Genomic DNA, 20905 nt, shown 5'->3' with positions numbered 1-20905 from the left:
TGTTCCCATTCAAGCGATTCGTTCGGCGAAAGAAACGGCTCAAAGTATTTATAGTCAAATCGCTAGGGTAGAAATAACGCATCAATTTAACATGCAACGCCAGCGAAAAATAGCAAGCTAAATTTATTATCAACGTAAGCTTAACGCATTTTATAGGAATTATCATGAAGGTAGAAATATCAATGACGTCTTCATAAGCACCAGCTGTACTAAAAATTAAGATACTATGAGAAACCAGTCAATTCGCCGGTATTTCCGTCAACCGACGAGTTTTTCATGTAACGGTAGCGGAATCCGTAGAATTTATTCACTACCATTTTACGCTGTAAAAAGCTCTCTCTTTGGTTACGAAGCTTTTTCTAGCGCTGACATAACAGATAAAAGAAAAAGAGTTTTTCTTGAGTATTTTTCTTGTCCAGCCAGAATTAAGGGCGTCAACAGTGTAAGTCGCAATTTAAATTTTGATTTACAAAGGTTTAAACTTTCTTTTGGTTGTTAAAATAAGGGTGTCACTATGTATAATTATAAATTATGCAAACTGTCTTGTGGTTATTCGTGTAATGATTTAGATGATCTATTGTGGACGGGGGCTCTCACGTTCAGGTGAAATCGAAGCCGGAAATTTGACGTCTCTCCTGTCAGAAGGTATGAAAGCGTTCACAGAAAGTGACTTCACTTCGCCGAAGCGCTCCATTAGCGAGGACGAAAATATTGCGTGAATCTAGCCAAGATCGATTAATAGCGATGGCCTTTTTCATCCCTAACTCGGTTAGCGACGCTGGAACTCTCGGCAAAATAAATCTCTTCCCGTTAACTGTTTGGACGCGCGCACCCTCGAGATCTTCTCAGGGCCTTGTTAATTCACACATTTCAAATATACGCACAAGAATCTAATGTCAAATCTAAGCAAAAGTACGAAAACAACCAACCTGGCATAAATTGAAGTTCAGTTCTAGAGCAGTTTTGAAGGGATGGATTGTTTAGACAAGTTTTCAATAAATGTAAAAAGAAGGTTAATTCTTCTAGATACACTGTTGTTGTCAGGGCTAAAAACCAAAGTCCACTAGTCTTCGGATTTCAACTGTCCGAATAGCCGCTTTTGTCAGGTAAGTTCTATATTAAAACGAGTCAGAACATGAAATATATTATGAGAACTAATATGACTTATTCAGAAAAAAACAAAATGGCAAGCCGAAAAACTCCTGAAAAGGGAGTTTTCAAGGTTAGAAGAAAGTACTTTCCGAGCTGAAAAAATCGAAAGTACAGATTCCGATGACACAAAGTCATCTATCTTCTGAGCCTTTTCCTGAATAAAATCAATTTTCACTGAAAGTGTGTATATCTTTGTTTTTCTGTATTTGTTGTGGTTTCGTTGTGGTTAGTTGGTTTTGAGGTTGTTTTAGGTTGTCGAAGTTAACATGAGAATTTGGTGTTTTATTGGAAAATTTGTCTTACTAGTAGTTTGAGCCACTTTTCTACTATTTTCTTTAAATTTAACGAGTTTCGTTATTATGAAATAGTTTGATGTTTGATCGCGTTGCATTTGCTATAAACAACGTTGTTTTTATCTCGATTGAGCTTGGGGAAGGTTGGGTCGGTTGGTTTGGTGGAGCGCGGCGGTGGTGCTTGGTGGAGCAGCAGTGGCGCTCCTCAGCGCGCCGCTTAAAGGATCCTTCTGAGTTACGTGAACAACATTCACCAGTCTCAAGCGAATCTCAAGTAGCTACGAGCCTTTCGAACACTTTTATTACCGGAAAGGGATTCAATTTCTCATATTTTCCGACGAAAGATTGCCATCAGCTGATCCAAAAGTAAGTTTTTTTTTCTCCTTTTCAACTTGATGGATAGAGACTTCAATCATCGAATCTACTGCAGAAACAGGATTGGAGACGAAAAAAACGGTTGATTTTCCTAACTTTTTGAAAATAACGGAATAAATTTTGGAACTTAGGGTTCAAGGGAATTCACGCTCGATCAATTTCGCGTTCAAGGAAATCTTTATGGCTCATTGGCTTCAAGCCCTTGATCATTTTGCTGGTCACGTGGCGCTACCCATGTCCCATAAACATTTCCCCTTATCAAATATTTAAGAGAAAGTTATTTTGGTGCCAATTAATATTTTTTTGTTATTTCAAATGAGGTAAATTTTCATTGTTGGCTTCATTTTTTTGAACTTCGATTTCAATTTTTATTAAATTCATTATTTCTATTAAAAATTCTCATGAATAAATTTCATTTAAAATTTTCGATTCTCAAATTGAAATCAACAATGAATTGGCTTATTTATACAATCAAGGAAAAGCCATGTATTTGATGGGTCGTCTAAGTATCAAACTGTATGGTTTCCTTTGGTAATAAGATCAGAGAGAGAGTAAAAATCAGCGGCGTAATTACATTCTGGGCGGTTGGGCGCGCGGTTTACGCAGGTGCCACTTGCTTCATTTGCAACCGGTCCTTTCGAGAGCCGTGAAATTTTACTAATGCGATGATCATGTTATCTAGGATTCATTATCTTTATTTCTATGGCAAAATTATCATTGAATAAAACTTTAGAATTTTAATGTTTTTCAGTTTTATCAAAAATTTTTAACAGAATTCGCGAAAATATAGGTTATTGTTTATCTAATTATAAAGCATTTATGATGATTCGTTCAGTTTTAGAAGAAAAAAACTAGTGAGTAAAATGCAAATTCTAGCATTTTCCGAGAAGGACCACTTATTCGCGAAAATGTTTTGTATTTTGGGCAAAACAAACGCGTATGTTTCCCGGAAATCTGCCCATCGGCGGCAGTTGAGCTGGCCTTGGCTTCGAGCCAACGGTCTCAAGGTTGGCCCTGCTCCAGCACCTCCACCATCATGCTGCTTGCACCGTTTCTATTGGCGCAAAATGGTTCGGTCTGGTGCCGGTGCTGGATCATCCAAGTCCAGCTCACCTTGAGCATATTTCCTAAAACTAGGATTCTCAGTAAATTACTTTTTTTCCGCCGAGAAAAAGAGCGATCCCGATTCAAAAACATGGCTCTTCCCAATTTTAACAAGAACAGTCTAGGGCTTCAGAGACTAAGCGAGATAAAAAGTGTCGATGACATTGAGAAAAAGTGTACGGGTTGTTCATTACTTCATGTTTTTTTCCATAATAAAACGAGTTCCCCGGTAAATTTAGCTGTGAAAATCGTTGTTTTTGACTAGTTATTGAATATTTTGTAATTTTTCAAAGAATTAGCGTTGCGATTTTCGTTACGAATTTTCCAAGAATTTTATGACGTTTGATTTTTTCTTGGCAACGTGCAGTTGATCGATATTTTGGGTGCAACACCGATTCGTGAATGTTCCTAGCGCGCGGAGACCGGCGCTATCAACGCGCGCGTTACTGCTCACGAGCGCCACCAAAACCGCGCGGTATTCGTGAAGGTGCGCGGAGGGGTAAAGGGTACCACACTGGAGCGCTCTCTTTGGGTTCCGTTATGTGATCAGGGCACTAGACCCGCCGAGCTTAGCTAATAGACGTGTCTTTTCGACCAATTTGGTCCCTTTCATATAATCATACAACAGTACTAGACAGCGCGCTCTATCTTTGAGAAGCACCACACCCGGCTTTACCAGCGCCACCACAATGCTCCACCAAACTCCACATTGCATAAGCTTAGGGTGCCGATCCCAACCACAAACTGGTTATGACAGCTTTTCGCAGAAAGACATTTACAGTGATTAAACTGAAAATCAACCGCTTTTTTTGAAAAACCCAATTCTTATTCAATAATTTTTTTACTAATGCCGACTCCTAGGTTGTAACATCTCCGCACTGCGAAAGTATATCAACCCAAGCGACAACCTTGTGCCTAACTGAATAATTTCACGTCAACACTGCTTGACCCAACTTTGTGAAAACTTTGCCTCACGCACATTTGAACCGTCAAATTCAACTTGATATCGGAGAACGACTTTGTCAGCTCTTCCATTTCTTCAATTTTCTAATCCTTAATTTTTAAATTTTCTTCAGTCAATCTTTGTCAATCCTTTCTTAAAACCTTAAACGTTCTTAAATTTCCTTAAACGTACAAACTCTACTACGTGCAAAATGAACAACCTTGCTATGATGCAGCAGCTCCTCCAGTCCCAGAAGAACTCTCCTGACATGGCTCAGATGATGAACCCTGCTATGTTGAACCCAGCTATGCTTTACCAGAACCAGATCAACCTCTACCAGGCGCTCCAGGACCCATCTACTGTCGCCATGTTGATCCAGCAACAGCAGGCGCTTCACCAACAGCTTCAGGTAAAAATCAACAATGAATATTCAAAACCTAACTTTTCTCTCCAAGGCTCAGGCGATGCAAAACCAGAACCTTGGACGAGAAGCTCTCGGTCTCTGGGGCCAGCGCTCTCAGCAACTCTTTGGAAACAAGAACAAGGCCGTCGGTTCCGGCCGAACCAGCGCCAAGAAGACCACCAAGGCCCCAAAACTCCGACCTGATGAAGGTCAAATGATCCTCCCAGACCACGAAACCCAGCGAGCCATCATTGAAGCCGCCGAATTCTACTTCTCCAACGAGAACTTGGCCAAGGACCACTACCTCCTTCGACAGATCTGCCAAAAGAGCGAGGGATTCCTCTCCATCAAGCTTCTTACTGCTTTGAAGAACGTCAAAAAGCTCACTAAGGACTGGCGAGTGACCGCTCACTGCTTGAAAAAATCCCAGAAGCTCCAGCTCAACGAGGAGAACACCAAGGTCCGACGAATCGACGCTCTCCCCGAGTACGTCCTCAAGGCACGAACCATCACAAACGTTCTTTGCATCAAGATGCCAAAGACTCTTGGTTCCGTCGGTGCTGTCACCGCCATGTTCGCTGAATTCGGCGCCATCTCCCTCGTCCGCGTCCTTCTCGAAGGCAAGCCAGTCCCATGCGATCTCCGAAACTACGCCACGCAAGTTCCAGACATGGGCCAGTCCCTCTGCGCCGTCGTTGAATTCGAAACAGAAGAAGAAGCCACTCGATGCGTCAAAGAACTGAACGCTCGACAGAACGAGAATGGCATGCGCGCCGCTCTCCTCGGTCCTCGACTCCGACGAAACCTCTACAAGGTCCCAACCGAAGAGGAGAAGGAAGCCGAGCTACTCAAGCTCGCCGGTGCTTCTAAGATCGAGGGTGGCGATTCCGGATGCGACTCTGCCAGCATGGGCGATGATGCTGATGTCTCTGGTGCTACCAGTGATAACAGCAGCAGCAACCAGTTTGACATGAGCGGACGAAACAAGCGACTCAGCAAGCGAAAGGTAAAGTTGTATTTTCTTCTTCGAGTTTTAAAACTTACATTCAGGAGCGCGGAACTGATGACCTCCAGTCAGTCACTTCCTCCGAGGACTACTGTGACCCCCGACCATGGGGCAAGAGTGTCACCGACTCCTCCGTCCAGCTGACCACCACATCCGAGTCCGACTCGACCGACGAGAAGACCAACTACCGATACCGACAACTCTCCGTGATCCGAGAGCCTTGGTTCAACTCCGAAATCACCGCGAATAGTAATTAACTTTTGTGATTTTAGTGGACCAGATGGAACTCGAGGATTCCACGGTGGCGCCCAGCGATGGAAGCGATCTGCTCAGCAATAATTTGCTGATCATTGAACTTGCTCGACGATTTGAGGAAAAGGTTGACGAGTTATTAGCGTTAAAATTGATTCTTTTTGAGTTTTTTTTTTCTTGAAAAAAATCATGAACAACTCGTCATCCTCGTTCTAGCAAGTCAATATCATCTTTTTCTCTCCAGAAAAGACCTGCTGTAAAAATTCTTTAAGGGTACACCCCCGTGTGCCCAAAAACTGCCGCATCTCCTTATGAACGATGTTTCTTAAATTGGTGCCAATTTTCACATAGAAATGTATATTTAATTTAAACCATAGTCAGCCCTCGGATTTTCAATTTTCCAACATGAATTTTTCCTTCCCAAATCGGCCCTAAGAAATAGAACCGGATCTCGTGAAATCGCGTGGTCGGCTTCCCGCTTAAATGTCGAGTAGACCTTCACAACAAAACGTAATCAAGTAGAGTCTAACTATCTACACTAAGGATTTCTTTCCAATAATAGTGTACAATGATGATAAATGTGCTGGCAAGTACTGCGACAGCGGGCCCAGCCACGCGACCTCAACTTCCTTATTTTGCCTTTTCGAAAACTGATAAACTTTTAAATAATTTCAACGAAACTTCAACCAATGATAAAACGACAACAAGTGGCCAGACCTTTTTCGATTTCGGGGACACAATTTTTCGCGTTATCAAAATGTGTCGCCCAAAATGGCCATTTAACTTTTTTTTGTGAAAAATAATTTCAAAAGGGGATACCCTTATTTCGGCGTGCCCCAATATTTTGGCTTTGCTTCTAAATAAATGCACCAAAACTTTATTTCTTTCTTATTTTGTCTTTCTTAGCAGGAAAACAAAGAATCGTATATTTTCAGGAGCAAATGTGCATTCAAGGAAAATGACAAGAAAACACCCGGTTAACGGAACCTGCCGAAAAGTTGATATGGCTGCCAAGTAGCCGAATTACCGGTCTGTTCTGCGACCAGGAGGAACTTCTCGGATGAGCTAACGTGTCGGACTGCCAGACTGTATATTGCGAGTGTTTTTAGTAAAGACGTGGATAAAGGACGGGCCTTGTAACAACTGATAACAGTTTTGTCAAACAATTTACTGCGAAAAAGATCGCTTTCGAAAAAAAAATTATCAGATCACTGGAATATCCGCCCGAGGATTTTCAAGACATCACTTTTCATAAAAAGATAAACTTAAAAAACGACGACTTTTTGAGGAAAAATTTTCTTGCTTTTCTCAAAAGAGGCCTGTTTTCCTGCTAAAAATCCCTTGATCGAAGCTTCCAAAGAAAGCCATTTGAAAGCTCCGAGTCTAATTGAAAGATCAGTAACGTTTTATATTCTATTTTGAATGGATGCATCTTTTTGTTCATAGGGATGGAATCGTGAGGCAGCAAAAAGGTTTTTAAAGATTTTTTTGTTGAACTTATTTTTTCAGAAACGTTGAAGTTTTCTGCCAGAAGAGGAGGAGGAGGAACTCGAGCTCGAGCGGAGTAGTTTTTTTTGCAATAAGTTAAATTTATATCATTTCTTGCTGAAAATAGACGGATAAGCTTCAAAGAAACACGTATCTGGGACAGTTACCTCACTGCGAAGGCGCTATAAAAAGTAAGGAGTTGTGACGGTATTCGGATGCACCCGGTTTGAGTCGCTCACGGCTTCGAAGTTGATTGCAGATTTCTTTTTCGCGGTTAATTTTGAAATAATGCTGCATGGTTGTTTTATCTGGCGATTTGTCTTCCGAGAAGTTTTTGACTCGACATAACACGTACCGGGGGGTTTAGCGACATTACAAGGATAGGGCGTAAAGATAAAGCAGACAAGCGAATTACGGTGTCGACGTTTGAGCCACGGGGTTACTGATAAATGCGGTAATACCGAACGTATCGGTATTTATTCCCAAAAAAAAAAATCTTTTTTTTTTCATCGATAATATAACGTTGATTAACCGTTAATTAACGCGATAATAGTGTCAGATTCAAGATTTTAAAATAAATTCTTATCTAAATCTTGGTTGGCATTTTTCTGACCAATATTTCTTCCTTTTTCGCGATGATTATAATTTTTTTCTCAGCATTTTAACGTTAAGAAGCGGCCGATGAAGGCTATATTAGTGGCGAAAATATAAAAATAATAGTTAATTTTTTTAATCCTGGTCAGTTCGTCCTCAGCACTGAGAAATCTCTCCAAAAAGCATTTTGTACGGGAAAGTGAAAATTTCTTATCAGATCAGGGCAAATTGGAACTTCTTGGAAATCAAATTAGAACGATCACCCTGATTAGAATCGGCCTCCTTCCGATTCTCCTTCTGGACCATCTGTGGGTAGCTATCGCATCCAGCTGATGGCGCTATGAGCATCGGAGCCAATAAAAAGAAAAGGGGAATTCAGAAAGCCAAGAAAAAATCGAAAAAAATGAGCGACGGAAAAGAATTCGAAAACATTTTGAAAAGCGTCCTAAAAGCCTCTCGCTCAAGGAAGAATGTGCAAATCACGCCTGTTCAAGTGAAAGTGAAAAAGCGAGTCTTAGAGGAGAAAATTGAAACCAACGACTTTGATTCACTTTCTGCCTTTTTCACCACTCTCTTGAAAAAATAAAGTTCTATAATCAAAATATTAACCGTTCCTTTGATCCGTCGATTTTCAATATCGAGGCGATATTACCGCATCTGTAGCAGTAATTTGGCGCCGACCAGACCGTAACAAGTTTCTCGTTAAACATGTACTTGTGGCCCTCTTGCACGACCTAAGGAACAGGGTTAACGTAACTAATTAGCAGCTTCACGGTTCGTTTTTGTACCTGATGGGCGCGGCAAATCAAATCCAAATTGTTGATTTCCATAAATTCTTCGGTGACGCTCTTTCCGAAAAGATATCCGGCTCCTCGCGGAGATATCTCCCAAGTAGCTAGAATGCAAAATAAGCAGACTGTTCCTAATCGTCCGTACTAACCGACTTCCTCTGGATCTGACCAAACAATATCGCAAAGAGCACCTTTGTGGGGAATTTCTTGGTCTCTCTTCAACGCGCGGATTTGATCTGTTATTAATGATTAATTTACTCGTGGAATTGTTTTGATCATTTGTTACCGATGGAATTTATGTCTGGACTCAATCCTCCATGAACGCACAACACTTTATTGTCGATTAGAGCGGCCACTGTTAGTAAATCAAACACTCTGGTGCAATATTTCCAGGCGTTGTTCGAGCCGTATTTTGTCATGCATTCGTCGTAAAAGCCGTAAACCTAGAATTATGTAAGAATTTCTCAGATCTAGCTACTGAGAAAAAACGAGTCGATCTAGATCTGATCCACGAAAAAATTTCGAATTGGGTGATCGATCAAATTTGAAGCTGGACTAGCTACGACTAGCAAGATAGCTGGTAGGAATCTACCTGAGTGATTTGACGGGACTCGTGGTTTCCACGCAGCAGAACAATTCTATCTGGATATCGAGCTTTCAAGACAAGGAGAAAAGTGAACGTTTCTAGCGAGTAGTATCCTCTATCGACTGTGAAATAATATATTAGTTAGTGCGGTTGGTAAGAACTAACCAAAATCGCCAAGAAAAACATAAGAGGTCTCTGGCAGCTCCCCGCCAACGTTGAAGAGCTCCAAAAGATCATAAAATTGACCATGAATATCGCCACAAATCGACACTGGAGAAGGTACTGGAATAACATTTGGCTCGCACACTAGAATATCACACACGTAGTCGCACAACTGCTTTAGATCGTTTTCTGGCAAGTATTTGCACTTTTTGATCCAAGCGAGCATTTTATCGAGATTCATTTTCGCCGATTTCTTAACAAAATAAAGCTCAAAGAAAGGAAATAGAAATGCATTTATTTAGTTTTTGGGTACAGAACTTTGAAGAGCAGAAAGAGGAGTAGAATGTCTATCAGGAAATCTCGTATCTGCTGGCTGTGTCATGTGAGTGTAGAGAAACTGCTGCGCGCAGCCGGCCACAACGACGGCCAAGAACAATAAGAAGATTACGATTCTTCTGTTTCGTGGAGAATCATTTGTTTCCCCGAGCTCCGTCCCTTGGAACATTCCACACCTTTGTTGGTATTCGGACAGCATTTTCTGACTTTTTCGGTGCTACTCAAAGTTTCTCAATAAAATTGTTACGAGAATTATTCGAATAGATATGTTTACGTTTTATGTATCATTTCAAAAAGTCATTATTTTTCAACTAAAGTGTAAGTGAACTTTTCAAGGAGCGCCGTTCCTAGAAAAGATCTTGTGCGCCTTTTCGATCGTGGCGTAGTGATCTTTTGAGCCTCCTTTATCGGGGTGGTACTCTTTCAACAAGCGTAGTCGCGCAGCCGATAACTCCTTTGGAGTGAAATCTAAGAACGCTTGTTACTCGCCTGAAGTTGATTTAGGGGAAACATTACTCAGGTCCAGATCGAAAAGTTCGTAGTACGTTCCGCCGAGATTAACTTTTGGGTCGACTTTCGACCATTTGATAGATTTCATTGGCCGCGCGGGATTACTGGAGACACCTGCAGCTCCACGTAAAATGGTGACTGACAGTCGACGGATCGGTAACCGACTTAACTGCATGTCTAGGATCAAATGCAATTAGCGATCTGCGGGTTACGATTTCAATTTATTAAAAGAGGGAGTAAATCAGTGGGTAAAATGAAATTATCAGTGAATAAGTTAAGAGGAACAAGATGAAATATCAGATTTCAGGCTCGCATATATTCCGGAAACTGGTTGGAGGTTTGCTCGTTCAGAAGATGTAGAACATAACCGCCGAGCAAGATGCACTTGACCTTACTGGCAAGCCAGATATTGGACCACTGTCCTGGGGTGAGCGAGCGCATGGGCGTAGCCGTGATCGTGGCGGATTTGGCAAGAATCCCCTTGGAAAGCTGACGACCGATCATTTCCTCGAAAAACTAAAAAGACGAACGATGAGAAACGAGTTGAACTTCGGACAATTTTTTATTGGAAATTTAATACTCTGGCAGTGCTGTGGTCAGTGGAACGTTTGCTTTTACTTTTGTACAAAAAATTACATCACAGTGAGGTCATTTGAAGAATAATTTAGAATAAATAATCAGTTTTCGGAATCACTTTCATTTTCTTCGGGTTCAGAGTTCAGTGGGTCATTCGAAGATGGTCGAACTTCCAGGAGAGCGTCTTCTTCTTCTTGAACGATGGTTTGGAGATTAGGAACGGCGCATTCGGCGGAGAAACTCTGACGGGTGATTGAACCGATTGTCAAAAAAGAACCTCGACGAGTGGAACCAATGTTGATCGATCCGGGAATTTCGGTCACTTGAGTGACACAGGAACCGGATGGAACGCGAGGAATATGAAATCTAAGTCATTCTTTATCACGAAAAGGGGAAATCCTTACCCGTGCGAGATAGACCCTTGTCTGGAGCTACCAATCGTCGCCAAAGAAAGCTTTCTCCCATTTTCATCCACGGGCTCTAAAAATACCAACAGTTAACCTGTGAGATTCCGCTCGCATATCTTACTAATAACGCGGAATGGTCTCTTGCCCGTCTTATCGGCTTTGTAGTACTCGACCAAGCAGTCGTCCAACTGCCAGTGAACTTTGCTCTCGCGGCGAGAACCATGGCTTGAGTTGACTTTTGGACGCTTTTTAAATTATATTTCATATTAAAATTGTGTTAAAAAGATAATGTTTTGGTAAAAACGAGCCTTGAACTGGACGACACATTCTGGGAAGCGACTCTCGAAATATAGAGATGAAGACTTCATCTTGATAAAAGTGCATGAAGAGGTTGATCATGCCGTTCAAGTGGGTGAGATAGAAGGAGAGGAAAAACGGCAGCGGTAGCGATGAGCAGTTGAGGATGCCCTTCAACGAGGTTATAAAACGAGAATTTATTTTATCCTAACGCGCTCTGTCGAAACGAGTTAGATTAAATCAATAGGGGGTATTTTACGAGGAATCAGAATTGTGCAGAAATCAAGGAGGACTAACCAGATTTCAGCATGCAATTTCAATTCAGCAATACAATTCAGAATTCAAGATTACTTTGATCTAGCTGCTAGATTCTAGCATAATAAGAAGAAAAATATCATGACCGTCCATTCGGACAGCCGCGGAGTCGCAATTCTGACGAAATTTTTACAATAAAAATGCTTTTACGGAACATAAAATTTCTTTTTGCGACGAGACCGGATGAGTTGTATCACGCTATCAAGCAGATGTGACCTTTTCGAAAATATTGAATTAACCTCGACCTCGTACATAAGAACCGTTACTGTAATGAAAGGGATGATGCAAATGGAGTAGCAGAAATTCCAGAGTAGAGTCATCTTGAAAACAGCAGTTGCGTCAGAGTTCTCTTTCTTGACCTTATCTTTCATAAAGTCAAAGATCATCGGGCCATTAGCGCTGTTGAGAATCTTCAGAACTTCTTTTCCAGTTCGAACTAAATATTTCGTTTATTTCGCAAAAAAAAAAGATTCTTTAGGCACCAGCAAACGCGACTGAAAGAAGAAACGGGAGGACAAAAACGGTTCCATGAACAGTCATTTTCTTCCAAGTCCGAACCTCTCTGACGGCTTCATCTGGATAGGCAATATACACAAGAAGTGTTGGAGAAAGCACGAAGTGCACTGAATTCGACATGACTGTAAAACGAGCTCATATCTCTGTAAACGGAAGTAAACAGTAACTGCGACGAGTCGTTATCGCGCGCAGTAGTTGTCAGTCGAGTACCTTGGGGCGTAAATTTATGAGCTCGCGCCTGGTATCACTGATAACACGCCAGAGACCAACCAAGTTATGACCAGACAGTAAATAATATGCCGAGAGGAGTACATGCTCTTTTGTGAATAGATAAAAGGGTGACAAATGGCGATGTATCGGTCAACTTGCATCCAAAGGATGTGCTTCGAAAAGGGTCAAAAATGAAACGGTAGTAGTAGCATCATATGATTCAGCGTCAAACAGACATGCATTCAATGCAAAATTTCGACCCTTCGCCATACTGAGCAAATAATAAGCGTGAGAGTGACTGTTCCACATACAACCGCCACCCAGCTGTCGGACATTGAGCAAACGTCCGCGTAATAATTGTAATTTTCGTAATCCAGTTCTTTTAGGAGATAAATAACTGCCATTGGAAGCTCAACAAGAGCTGATGTTAGGTCGATGAAAGAATAAGAAGTTCTTGAAGCGGATTAAAACGAGCTAGAAGGTGAGGTTTTACCTAATGAGGTAGTGTCGTTTTTTGCGAAGCTTTTTGTGTTTCAAATAAGTTATCAGATAAATGAGATTTCCTGCTATTTGAAGGATCATAAAGGCGGCGAAAATTACCAGCGAGATGATGAGCTGCAGTTGGCTGCAGTCGTTCTCCGACTTGCAGAACGGAGACAGACCACATATTGTCAGAGACAGGGTCTCGAAAAATTGGATGTGGGGCGGTTGTTAGGGCGCCCCCTCTCGCTCTCAACATCGGCGCGCTCGTTGTTCACTTTCAAAAACAATTTGGGCTGGATGTTTGAAATATAGGCTCGCGCCAAAGGGAAAGTTACGCTGTAAAAATATGCAAAAATGTTCAAATTCAGTGAAACTTAGACTCCTGATACAACTTTTTCCGCTGATTCCGATTCGGAATTTCCGAATATGTAAAAATTAATTTGAGATTCGGGGCATTTAGCTATTTAAGATTGACAGATCACCAAATACACTTTCAAGTAACTAGCACATTTTGGACGTAATACTTGCCTATGAATTCGATTTTTTCGCAAACAGGTAGCTTACCACTTCCGAGAACTGTTTTGTATAGATCACCCGGTGATTTTTGTTTCAGTAGGTCAGAGTGTGCACCCACTGAGATTATGGGCCTTTTGGGTGCCCCGGGGAGCGCGCAAAGCACTAGCGCACTGCCACTTACACTCAGTCATCTAAACACCTGATAAAATCCCTAACTAGGCAGCTGGGGCAATCTGAAATATTTTCTTCTGAGTGTTTCTTGGATTTTTCATGAAAATACCGATTAAAAACTAAGATTATAAAGATATCTCAAAATTATTTGGATAAAAACATCTATTTTGATAAATCACATATGATTTTTTTAAAATAAATTTGATTAATTTAATCATTTACTTGGAATGGCGACGTAGGGTACTAATTTGTTTATTTCTATGACGCGAGGACCGCGTACTTGTTGGTGACAACCGAGCGCCCGTTGTTAACAATCGGCTCCCGTTGCGCACAACTGTCCGCGGAGGGTGGCGCAACATCCAGCCCACCGTTGTTTTCTCGCGCAAACATCTAGGGCGCGGGGGTTGAAAGCGAGAGGGGGCGCCAAAACAACCGCCGCGCATCCAATTTTTCGAGACCCTGGTCAGAGACGGTGATCCCTGTCGAATGATTTTTAAAAGAAAGAAGCTTTTTAAGTTAAAAATTTTAACTTTAATAAGAAAATATTCAAAAATCATTTCCTGATAAGGATCGTCCGGATAAAAGCAGGTCAGGGATCCATCTTCTGTGGCATTATATTCAAATATCTCTTTCATAAAAAGCCCCTTTTTTCATTGTTCACTTGTTTTCCAAATGAAAATCTTCATCTTTTCCGAAGCAAAAAAAATATTAAAAAATTCGGATGCAGGGTCCGATGGCGCACTAAGTCCGCCTCCTATTTGCAGTATTTTATAAAAATGGTTTTTATAATCTCGCCATGCGGAAAACGAGCACAGAGCAAATAGATAGATAAGTTTACGGGCTATCTGGACGGAAAAGAACCCAAGGATCTTTGTTGAAAAGAATATTTATTTTCATAATTTTAATTATCTCATCTGATGCATTTTAAGGAGAATGGCATGATATTACTCGGGATCGAATTCAATCAGCAACTTTATTGGAGCAAAAAAATAAATACAGAAATCATAGATGAGAATACAAATTGTCGAAATCAACAAGAGTAATACAGAAATAAAAAAATGGAAATCTACAAGAGCAATAAAATATTTACAATTAAAAATTGGAACTAAGAAGAGCTTACGTTTTTTTTTAAATCAGAAGTTTGACAGTGCATAGACAGAAATTTTTTGAAGAAAAGGCAAGGAAAAAATTGGTTGAATTGGGGAATAAAAGATTCTAAGAATTGGAACAGGCGTCGATAACTTCGCGATCTCGGAGGACTTTTTCAAGGCACTGCAGCGCGAAGTCGTCGTAATTGGGGTCGAATTTGTTGGCGAAGAAGTGCTTTTGTTGGAGCAACTGAAAGAGAGTGAGTTGTTTTCTAGGAATTTGGCGAGTGAACTTACCCATCCGACGTCACCCGTGCCATAGACGCACACAGTTCGTTTATGGTAGCCGTGACATTTGGGATAAACGCGGTCCTCTTCCGGCACCTGGTCGATCTCCTCTAGCGAGTGCCATTTCACCATGCGCGAATAAGTCTAAAGCCTCATTCGGAAATATTTCTTTCGAAACTCTACCTGTAATTCATTGAGATCCCATTTCGCATGAGGATGGCGGTATCCAGGAGCACCAGGCATTCGCGATATTGAAGCCCAAATCATTTCGTCGGGAGAATACGTGTCACGTGACCATTCAAAGATGCTTCGGATCGTTTCGTTGTGAAGAGACCAATAGATGAATTCTCGAGTAGCGACAAGATACGCAGATCCGCCATAGAATTTTAAATTTGCTACAATAAAAATATTTTTTGGATAAAATGAATATTCGTACCTGGAGGATTATCTTTTTCGTCTTGGTCATTTTGGGAATCTTGTCGTACTCTCCATCGCTAGCCTGAATCTCCCAATGCATCGAGTAGCGGCTTTGCTTCGTTGGCGGTAGAATGAAGCTTTCAATCTCGTTGTATGGATAGTTGTAGCGAAGGTAGGTGACCATTTGCCGGTTTGTTTTCAGCGGAAAGTCTTGGCCGCAGACATTGACTAGATATTTCCACTTGACTCGATGCTGAAAAGGTTTATTTCTGTCGATAAATGGTTGTTTGTACCTCTAAGAGCTCTTCCATACAGTTGAGATCGGCCTGTAGCCTCGAGTAGGAGGCATACACGACGTCTTCCCTTTTCTTCGCTAGAAATACATTCGGTAGACAACTCGCAATATCCTTCAGCGCGTTGTAAAACGCCGATGGTGACTTTTTATCGACATGGAGACAGTAGACATTTTGCGGGCGATAGACGGCGCGGAGAATCCTTTCTACTTGCCCTGCATCTTTGTGGACGACGAAAGAATACGCTAGAGGAAAGTCTTCTTCTTCCTTCGAAACAGAGTGCATGACGTAGTTTCGCTCGTTGATGAATTTCGGGCATTTGTTGTGGCTGATAAAGTGCGTGAAGGCTTCGTCGTGCCAGCTGCTCGAAAGAACTCTTTTTTCTTTTCTAGCGCGAAGGAGCTTCAGCTCGAGCATTTTGTGCATAAATTGGTCGTTCTAAAGATGATTCTAGCCCTTTGATGAAGGATTTTTTACCTTGGCGATGGCATCACAGCTTACGTGGAAATCTCGTTCAACGGGTAAGTTCTCGTGTGGCTTTGTGAATCTACAATAAGAAGAGGTACTGGCTTGTCTTCTGTCGAGGGAGAGGCTGGCGAAATCATAGATAGATACAGACTTTATGTACACGATGACTGCGAGGCAGAGGGCGTAGAATAGGTATTTGTCCACCATCTAAAATCATTTTTAGAGTTGAATCCATAGAATTCTCTCATTGGGTACTTCTTTGATAAAAATAAAAATCGGCTTCATAATTAGTCCTAAATTTCTCTAAAAAGCCACGTTCTATTTCAGCCCAAGTCTGTCTCAAATAAAAAAGATCAATGAATTCAGTTTCTTTGATTAAAAAAAATTAGCGTAAAATTCTCCGGCCTTAAAAAATGCTTACCAAAATGTCAAGTTGATGAACAAGTTTGCAATTTCGAAAGGAATATTATTCGCAAGCTCACCTCAAAAATTCTTGGAGGAAACGATCATCGACTAGGAAATGATAGGAACGAATCCGCCATCTAAAAATGGAAGATCGAAGCGATGAGATAATTAAGTAAATACTAGTAATAAAATATCGGCAGGTGGACATTGTAAGCTCCAGAACTTCACTCTGGAAGTCGGTACTAATCAACAGTAAATCAACGAGCGATATGTTAAAAAATAAATTAAATAAGATAAAATTTATAAAAGTTCAAACAGCAATAAATTACGAATGGCGGCATTTTGGAAGACAAGACCTGTTTTATCAGTCGATTGTTCTGTTTTCTTTCATAAAATCATTCAATGAGAGCTTTCTTGCTAAATCAAGTCAATTTCCTATCGTTTAATTTTTCTGTCAAACACGAAAACAGGCCTTTCTTCAATAAATAAAGCGAAAAAGCAATGATACAAAGTTTAACACCGTAAAAAGTCTTGAGACGCTAGGATTTTTTTCTGGCTATAACGCAACTTTCAACATTTTGCAACTTGCGAACAGAGAAATGTGATCAATTTTTAAAGGAAATAACAGGTGAGCGAAACTGGTCGTAGATTTTTTTCATAAAGAACAGAAGAGAGTGTAGTGAACTTAGACGGGGACGCTCGATTCGTGTACCAAAATTTTTTGGTATTCGAATACCAAAAATTGGTATTCGAATACCATATTTTTTTTTACCAGATCATATTTTTTCCTTCAAAAAACTACTAAACTACTCCCAAAGGTTCCTACAAGACAGGCGCGGAGCGCATAGGGTCTCTTTTGCTACATCAAATTTGGACTTTTGAGGAAATTGGTACACGAACCGAGCGTCTCCCAACTTAGAACTACAGTAATAAGTGTGTGAAAAAAGTGTAAGTTGAACTTAGAAAGAAGAAGAGAAAAAAAAGGAAATTGCGCTTTTTCTGGCTGATTTCCGTGAAAGAGGTAAATACTGCTCGATTAGTTATAATTATAAGTGAGAGAAATTGAGAAGATTCTATTTCGGCATTCTATCTTTTAATAAATAAATGGATAACGAGAGTTAAAGGTCAGTTTCTGGGCCCGAGTCATCAGCCGAATGAGTGAGCGGGTGGAGTTCCTGATCCGGAACTTCGAGATTATTGTTTGACTTGTTTTTTCCCAGATTCGTGACAGCAGATTTGTTGCAGCTCAAAATTTGGACTGTCAGGCTCATTTGATTCTAAAAAGAAAATGAATTCTGGAAAAGAAAAATGCGGGAAAACCTGTCCGAATGCTTCTCCTTCATTTATTGAATCTGGCGATGTGTGACCGTTGGTTTCTGGCAAACCAAACATCAGAAAACATCCAATTATCGTTAGGATGCAATAAGTAAAGTATGGGATCTTATCACAACTGATCCAATCGTCTTCTTTCTGAACCCCACAAAGAGCTGGAATCATCTCGATTCCTTGAGCGGCTAGAAAATAATATTAGATTTTACGAAAGACGATATATTGTCTGATTCTTAAAAAGTTTACATACCGACTCCAGCGACTCTCGCTGTGGCCGAGCACATTCCAATGCCGAAATTCTTAATCGAAGTTGGAAAGATCTCCGCGGAATAGATGTAGATTCCTCCATAAGCTGCTGAAAGCGCGAACTTTCCAATTTGTGGAAGAGTATTGGCGATAGAAGAACCAGGTTCCGCAAAAATCAGGAAAAGGAGAGAAAGACCACCGATAACTTCCATGTAAAACGTCGATGGTCGACGACCTAGATATTTTTTAGACTTTGAAAGCAAAAAGAGATACAAACCAATGAATTGATACATAATAAGAGTTCCAAAACAAGCAGGAGCTTCGAGAAGACCAGAGATGGAGAAACTTAGATGCGGCTTGCCTTTGGCAAACTCAGTTGCTTTGATCGCCAGCGTGTAGTAAAGACCCGAGAGCATAAACCACTAAAGTTTTTATTAGACGCTGTAACATACTATTCTGGGGCAAGTAAATAGTAAGAACTAAAGAGTCTGATTGAATTACTCTGATTGTAAATAGCGCCAGAGAGATCGTGAATCGTATAAATAAGATCGAAAGTAGGGGATGGCATAATACGAACAGAAAATGAAACAAAACCCGGAATGATGTTTATAGTTAGTTTGCATAGGCTAGACTCTAGCCGCTAGAGAATAAAATGAATTCCTAATTTCGAATATTTTTTGGTGGCACTTTTTACTACAGAAGACCCTTCTGGTACTATACATTTGTATACCATCGAATAAGTTTATATTGCAATAAAATATCCAACCTGATAACACAGATTCAAAATCGTCTTTCTAAGTCTCGGCTTCTTCATTGCAAGCAGGAAGCTTTCTTGTTGCACTTCTCCATCCTCTTCCTCTTCGTTTAACTTTTCTTGCGAACCAAAATAATTTTTTTCAACGTCTTTGCCGTTCACTCTCGCAATTTTCTTGCAAAGCTCGTTTGCTTCATGGGTGAAGCCTTTTCCGAGTAGCCATCGAGCAGATTCATCGTTGAAGACTTGGATGAAAATGACGAGGAGGCATGGGGCGGCGATGTAGGTCGACAAGGGGCTCCAGTCAGCCAATCCCTTCGCTAGAATAGACAATAAAATGCAGCTGGAGAAGGGACAATACCTAGATAAGCAAGGCCAACTTGGGAAATGCCAAAGCAAGCCTGGGCCACTTGAAGCACCATGATTTTGTGATAACCCACACTTTCAAAAACTTCAGAAATTAGGACAAAAGCAGCAGCAATCGCTCCAATAGCGCCAGCGCCGTCAAACATTCGCAGAGCAAGCAAAGCCCACCAACTGTGTCTTTTAGTCGGCTTTTCATAAAATTAAAAAGAAGTGAGTAAAAACTGGAATTTAACGATCTTTGATTGAAAAATGCTCGCTTATTGAAACGAGTAATTAAAAAAGTGATGGATTATTAACGTAAAGCCGGGCCTAGCGAAGCGAATCATCGACATGGAAATCAGACAGAGAGAAAGACACGCAACAATCGTGGGTTTTCGACCATATTTATCAGAAGTGTAGCCAAAGAGAGGAGAACCCCAGAAGACACCGATCATCACAGCAATCTAAAACACCCATCATTCCCATCTCCTTCCAAAAGAAAATTCACCTGTAGATTTTGTTGAGCAGAGCCAGGACAAGCCCAGTTATTCTCAGTCAAACCAGTCACGCCAAAAGTATCGTCGTAATACCAAGCATCGCACTTGATATAATTCGTTTCGTCCTCGTACCAAGATTCAGTAAAACCATGGTCGTTGGCGAGTTTTTCGAAGCTCGCTAAAACGACGGGGTCGCGGAAGTTCGTTCCGTTTTCAGCCGTTTTGTACAAAGTTTTTTCGGGAAAACTAGAATCAAGTGATCAGATATGGGATCTCACACGAAGAAATGAGAAGATTATCAAGATCTTTGGAGAATCCCGCTGTGACATTCGATTTCTAGCGCCCTCTTTTGGTGAATAATTAAATAAAAGAATGTTTCCGGACTGCCTTTGTATCCAAGAGTTATAAAATGAAATCAGAACTATAACCAAGTGATGGGTAATTCAGGTATCTAAGGAAAAAATCTATAATATATAATATTTACCTCTGTAAATCATTGCATATGCTCTGAAAATTATCTTCATTAAAATCCGGAAACTTTCTGTATTTGCAATTTCCATTCTTTGCATCGTCAGATTTCACAATGAATAGATGCCGCAGGAGATCATCATTTTCCCCAAGCGAGTAATTTCCCATCCCTAAATCGAATTCAAAAAGAAGAAATAAACTGGAGGTGCACCATTGGGGAGGGAGAGTTGATTCGAGCAAGCATCAGGCACAATTTTATCCATTTGGCAGCGTTTTTCCGGAATGGCAAAAAGAAAAGCGTTTCCAAGCAAATGCCAGGACATGAGCGGCAGTACCAACACCAGTGGCATGCACTGAAATCAATCTTAGCGGCCCGAATACAACTCTTCTTTTCATTTTCAATCAAGAAGATCAAATGTTGGGTTTCTCATTTTAAATCAGCGAGGTTTGGTTAAATTAACAGCATTCACATCGCAAAATCAATCGTTGCGCAAATAATAAATTTACTACCTGTCCATTTCTGTTTTTCCTTCTGGGTTTTATGTGTTAGTTTTTGTGCTACAGGGCTCGAGCAGCATTCATACTGTTAAAAAATCTCACCTGTCGGTACTGGTACTTGCCAGACCCACCAATTTTCTCCAAAATCGTGTCGAAACCGATCATCGAGCAGTGAATTTCTGAACAATTTTTCTTTTTAAAAAATGATGCCTTCCTCAACCCGCGGAGCAATTATATAGCCACGCTATCAAACTCTTCCACTGATGTCGTTGATAACCCGACACATGAGAGGTTTCAAGTTTCGCACACTACGTAAGCCGAAA

The 20905-nt window shown here is 40.8% G+C and overlaps 7 protein-coding genes across 9 annotated transcripts; 1 reads left to right on the top strand and 6 right to left on the bottom strand.

The window, feature by feature from the left end:
• Nucleotides 1-1634: 1634 nt before the first annotated feature.
• On the top strand, nucleotides 1635-6408 carry LOC145704893 (uncharacterized). Of its 2 annotated transcripts, none has more exons than XM_081782361.1 (6): nucleotides 1635-1811; nucleotides 3786-4276; nucleotides 4323-5276; nucleotides 5324-5499; nucleotides 5549-5649; nucleotides 5745-6408. In XM_081782361.1, exons 2-5 carry the CDS (start codon nucleotides 4079-4081, stop codon nucleotides 5613-5615), a joined length of 1395 nt encoding a protein of 464 aa, XP_081638487.1. In that variant the 5' UTR covers nucleotides 1635-1811; nucleotides 3786-4078; the 3' UTR covers nucleotides 5616-5649; nucleotides 5745-6408. The 2 variants fall into 2 exon arrangements, with proteins under 2 accessions (XP_081638487.1, XP_081638486.1); XM_081782360.1 differs by having other exon boundaries at nucleotides 5321-5499.
• Nucleotides 6409-6927: 519 nt separating this feature from the next.
• LOC145702405 (serine/threonine-protein phosphatase 6 catalytic subunit-like) lies at nucleotides 6928-9409 on the bottom strand. Its single transcript, XM_081779626.1, has 8 exons — nucleotides 9153-9409; nucleotides 8994-9109; nucleotides 8688-8844; nucleotides 8551-8637; nucleotides 8399-8505; nucleotides 8229-8344; nucleotides 7184-7283; nucleotides 6928-7133 (listed from the first exon to the last, which is right to left on the bottom strand). The coding sequence occupies exons 1-7, from the start codon at nucleotides 9388-9390 to the stop codon at nucleotides 7199-7201; spliced, it is 906 nt and encodes a 301-aa protein (XP_081635752.1). The 5' UTR covers nucleotides 9391-9409; the 3' UTR covers nucleotides 6928-7133; nucleotides 7184-7198.
• A 19-nt stretch (nucleotides 9410-9428) lies between these two features.
• On the bottom strand, nucleotides 9429-10168 carry LOC145702407 (uncharacterized). Its single transcript, XM_081779627.1, has 3 exons — nucleotides 10002-10168; nucleotides 9835-9953; nucleotides 9429-9693 (listed from the first exon to the last, which is right to left on the bottom strand). The coding sequence occupies exons 1-3, from the start codon at nucleotides 10081-10083 to the stop codon at nucleotides 9448-9450; spliced, it is 447 nt and encodes a 148-aa protein (XP_081635753.1). The 5' UTR covers nucleotides 10084-10168; the 3' UTR covers nucleotides 9429-9447.
• Nucleotides 10169-10555: 387 nt separating this feature from the next.
• On the bottom strand, nucleotides 10556-12989 carry LOC145702395 (uncharacterized). The gene is made up of 8 exons (XM_081779616.1): nucleotides 12810-12989; nucleotides 12345-12769; nucleotides 12073-12228; nucleotides 11836-12026; nucleotides 11287-11446; nucleotides 11100-11213; nucleotides 10976-11051; nucleotides 10556-10937 (listed from the first exon to the last, which is right to left on the bottom strand). The coding sequence occupies exons 2-8, from the start codon at nucleotides 12475-12477 to the stop codon at nucleotides 10673-10675; spliced, it is 1095 nt and encodes a 364-aa protein (XP_081635742.1). The 5' UTR covers nucleotides 12478-12769; nucleotides 12810-12989; the 3' UTR covers nucleotides 10556-10672.
• Nucleotides 12990-14445: 1456 nt separating this feature from the next.
• LOC145702398 (beta-1,3-galactosyl-O-glycosyl-glycoprotein beta-1,6-N-acetylglucosaminyltransferase 3-like) lies at nucleotides 14446-15253 on the bottom strand. The gene is made up of 3 exons (XM_081779619.1): nucleotides 15046-15253; nucleotides 14872-15006; nucleotides 14446-14824 (listed from the first exon to the last, which is right to left on the bottom strand). The coding sequence occupies exons 1-3, from the start codon at nucleotides 15127-15129 to the stop codon at nucleotides 14702-14704; spliced, it is 342 nt and encodes a 113-aa protein (XP_081635745.1). The 5' UTR covers nucleotides 15130-15253; the 3' UTR covers nucleotides 14446-14701.
• LOC145702397 (beta-1,3-galactosyl-O-glycosyl-glycoprotein beta-1,6-N-acetylglucosaminyltransferase 3-like) lies at nucleotides 15119-16682 on the bottom strand. 2 transcript variants are annotated; one of them, XM_081779617.1, is made up of 5 exons: nucleotides 16523-16682; nucleotides 16050-16247; nucleotides 15573-16010; nucleotides 15299-15532; nucleotides 15119-15257 (listed from the first exon to the last, which is right to left on the bottom strand). In XM_081779617.1, the coding sequence occupies exons 2-5, from the start codon at nucleotides 16245-16247 to the stop codon at nucleotides 15249-15251; spliced, it is 879 nt and encodes a 292-aa protein (XP_081635743.1). In that variant the 5' UTR covers nucleotides 16523-16682; the 3' UTR covers nucleotides 15119-15248. The 2 variants fall into 2 exon arrangements, with proteins under 2 accessions (XP_081635743.1, XP_081635744.1); XM_081779618.1 differs by having other exon boundaries at nucleotides 16462-16584.
• A 135-nt stretch (nucleotides 16683-16817) lies between these two features.
• LOC145702394 (organic cation transporter protein-like) lies at nucleotides 16818-20764 on the bottom strand. The gene is made up of 11 exons (XM_081779615.1): nucleotides 20685-20764; nucleotides 20296-20437; nucleotides 20101-20254; nucleotides 19628-19862; nucleotides 19450-19583; nucleotides 19136-19317; nucleotides 18787-19094; nucleotides 18298-18442; nucleotides 18025-18255; nucleotides 17766-17959; nucleotides 16818-17722 (listed from the first exon to the last, which is right to left on the bottom strand). Exons 1-11 carry the CDS (start codon nucleotides 20745-20747, stop codon nucleotides 17564-17566), a joined length of 1947 nt encoding a protein of 648 aa, XP_081635741.1. The 5' UTR covers nucleotides 20748-20764; the 3' UTR covers nucleotides 16818-17563.
• Between the last annotated feature and the right edge of the window lie 141 nt (nucleotides 20765-20905).

This window comes from Oikopleura dioica, chromosome PAR, assembly GCF_907165135.1.
Source record: "Oikopleura dioica chromosome PAR, OKI2018_I68_1.0, whole genome shotgun sequence".
NCBI classification, from domain to species: Eukaryota; Metazoa; Chordata; class Appendicularia; order Copelata; family Oikopleuridae; genus Oikopleura; species Oikopleura dioica.
This window is presented reverse-complemented; position numbering and strand designations above follow the sequence as displayed.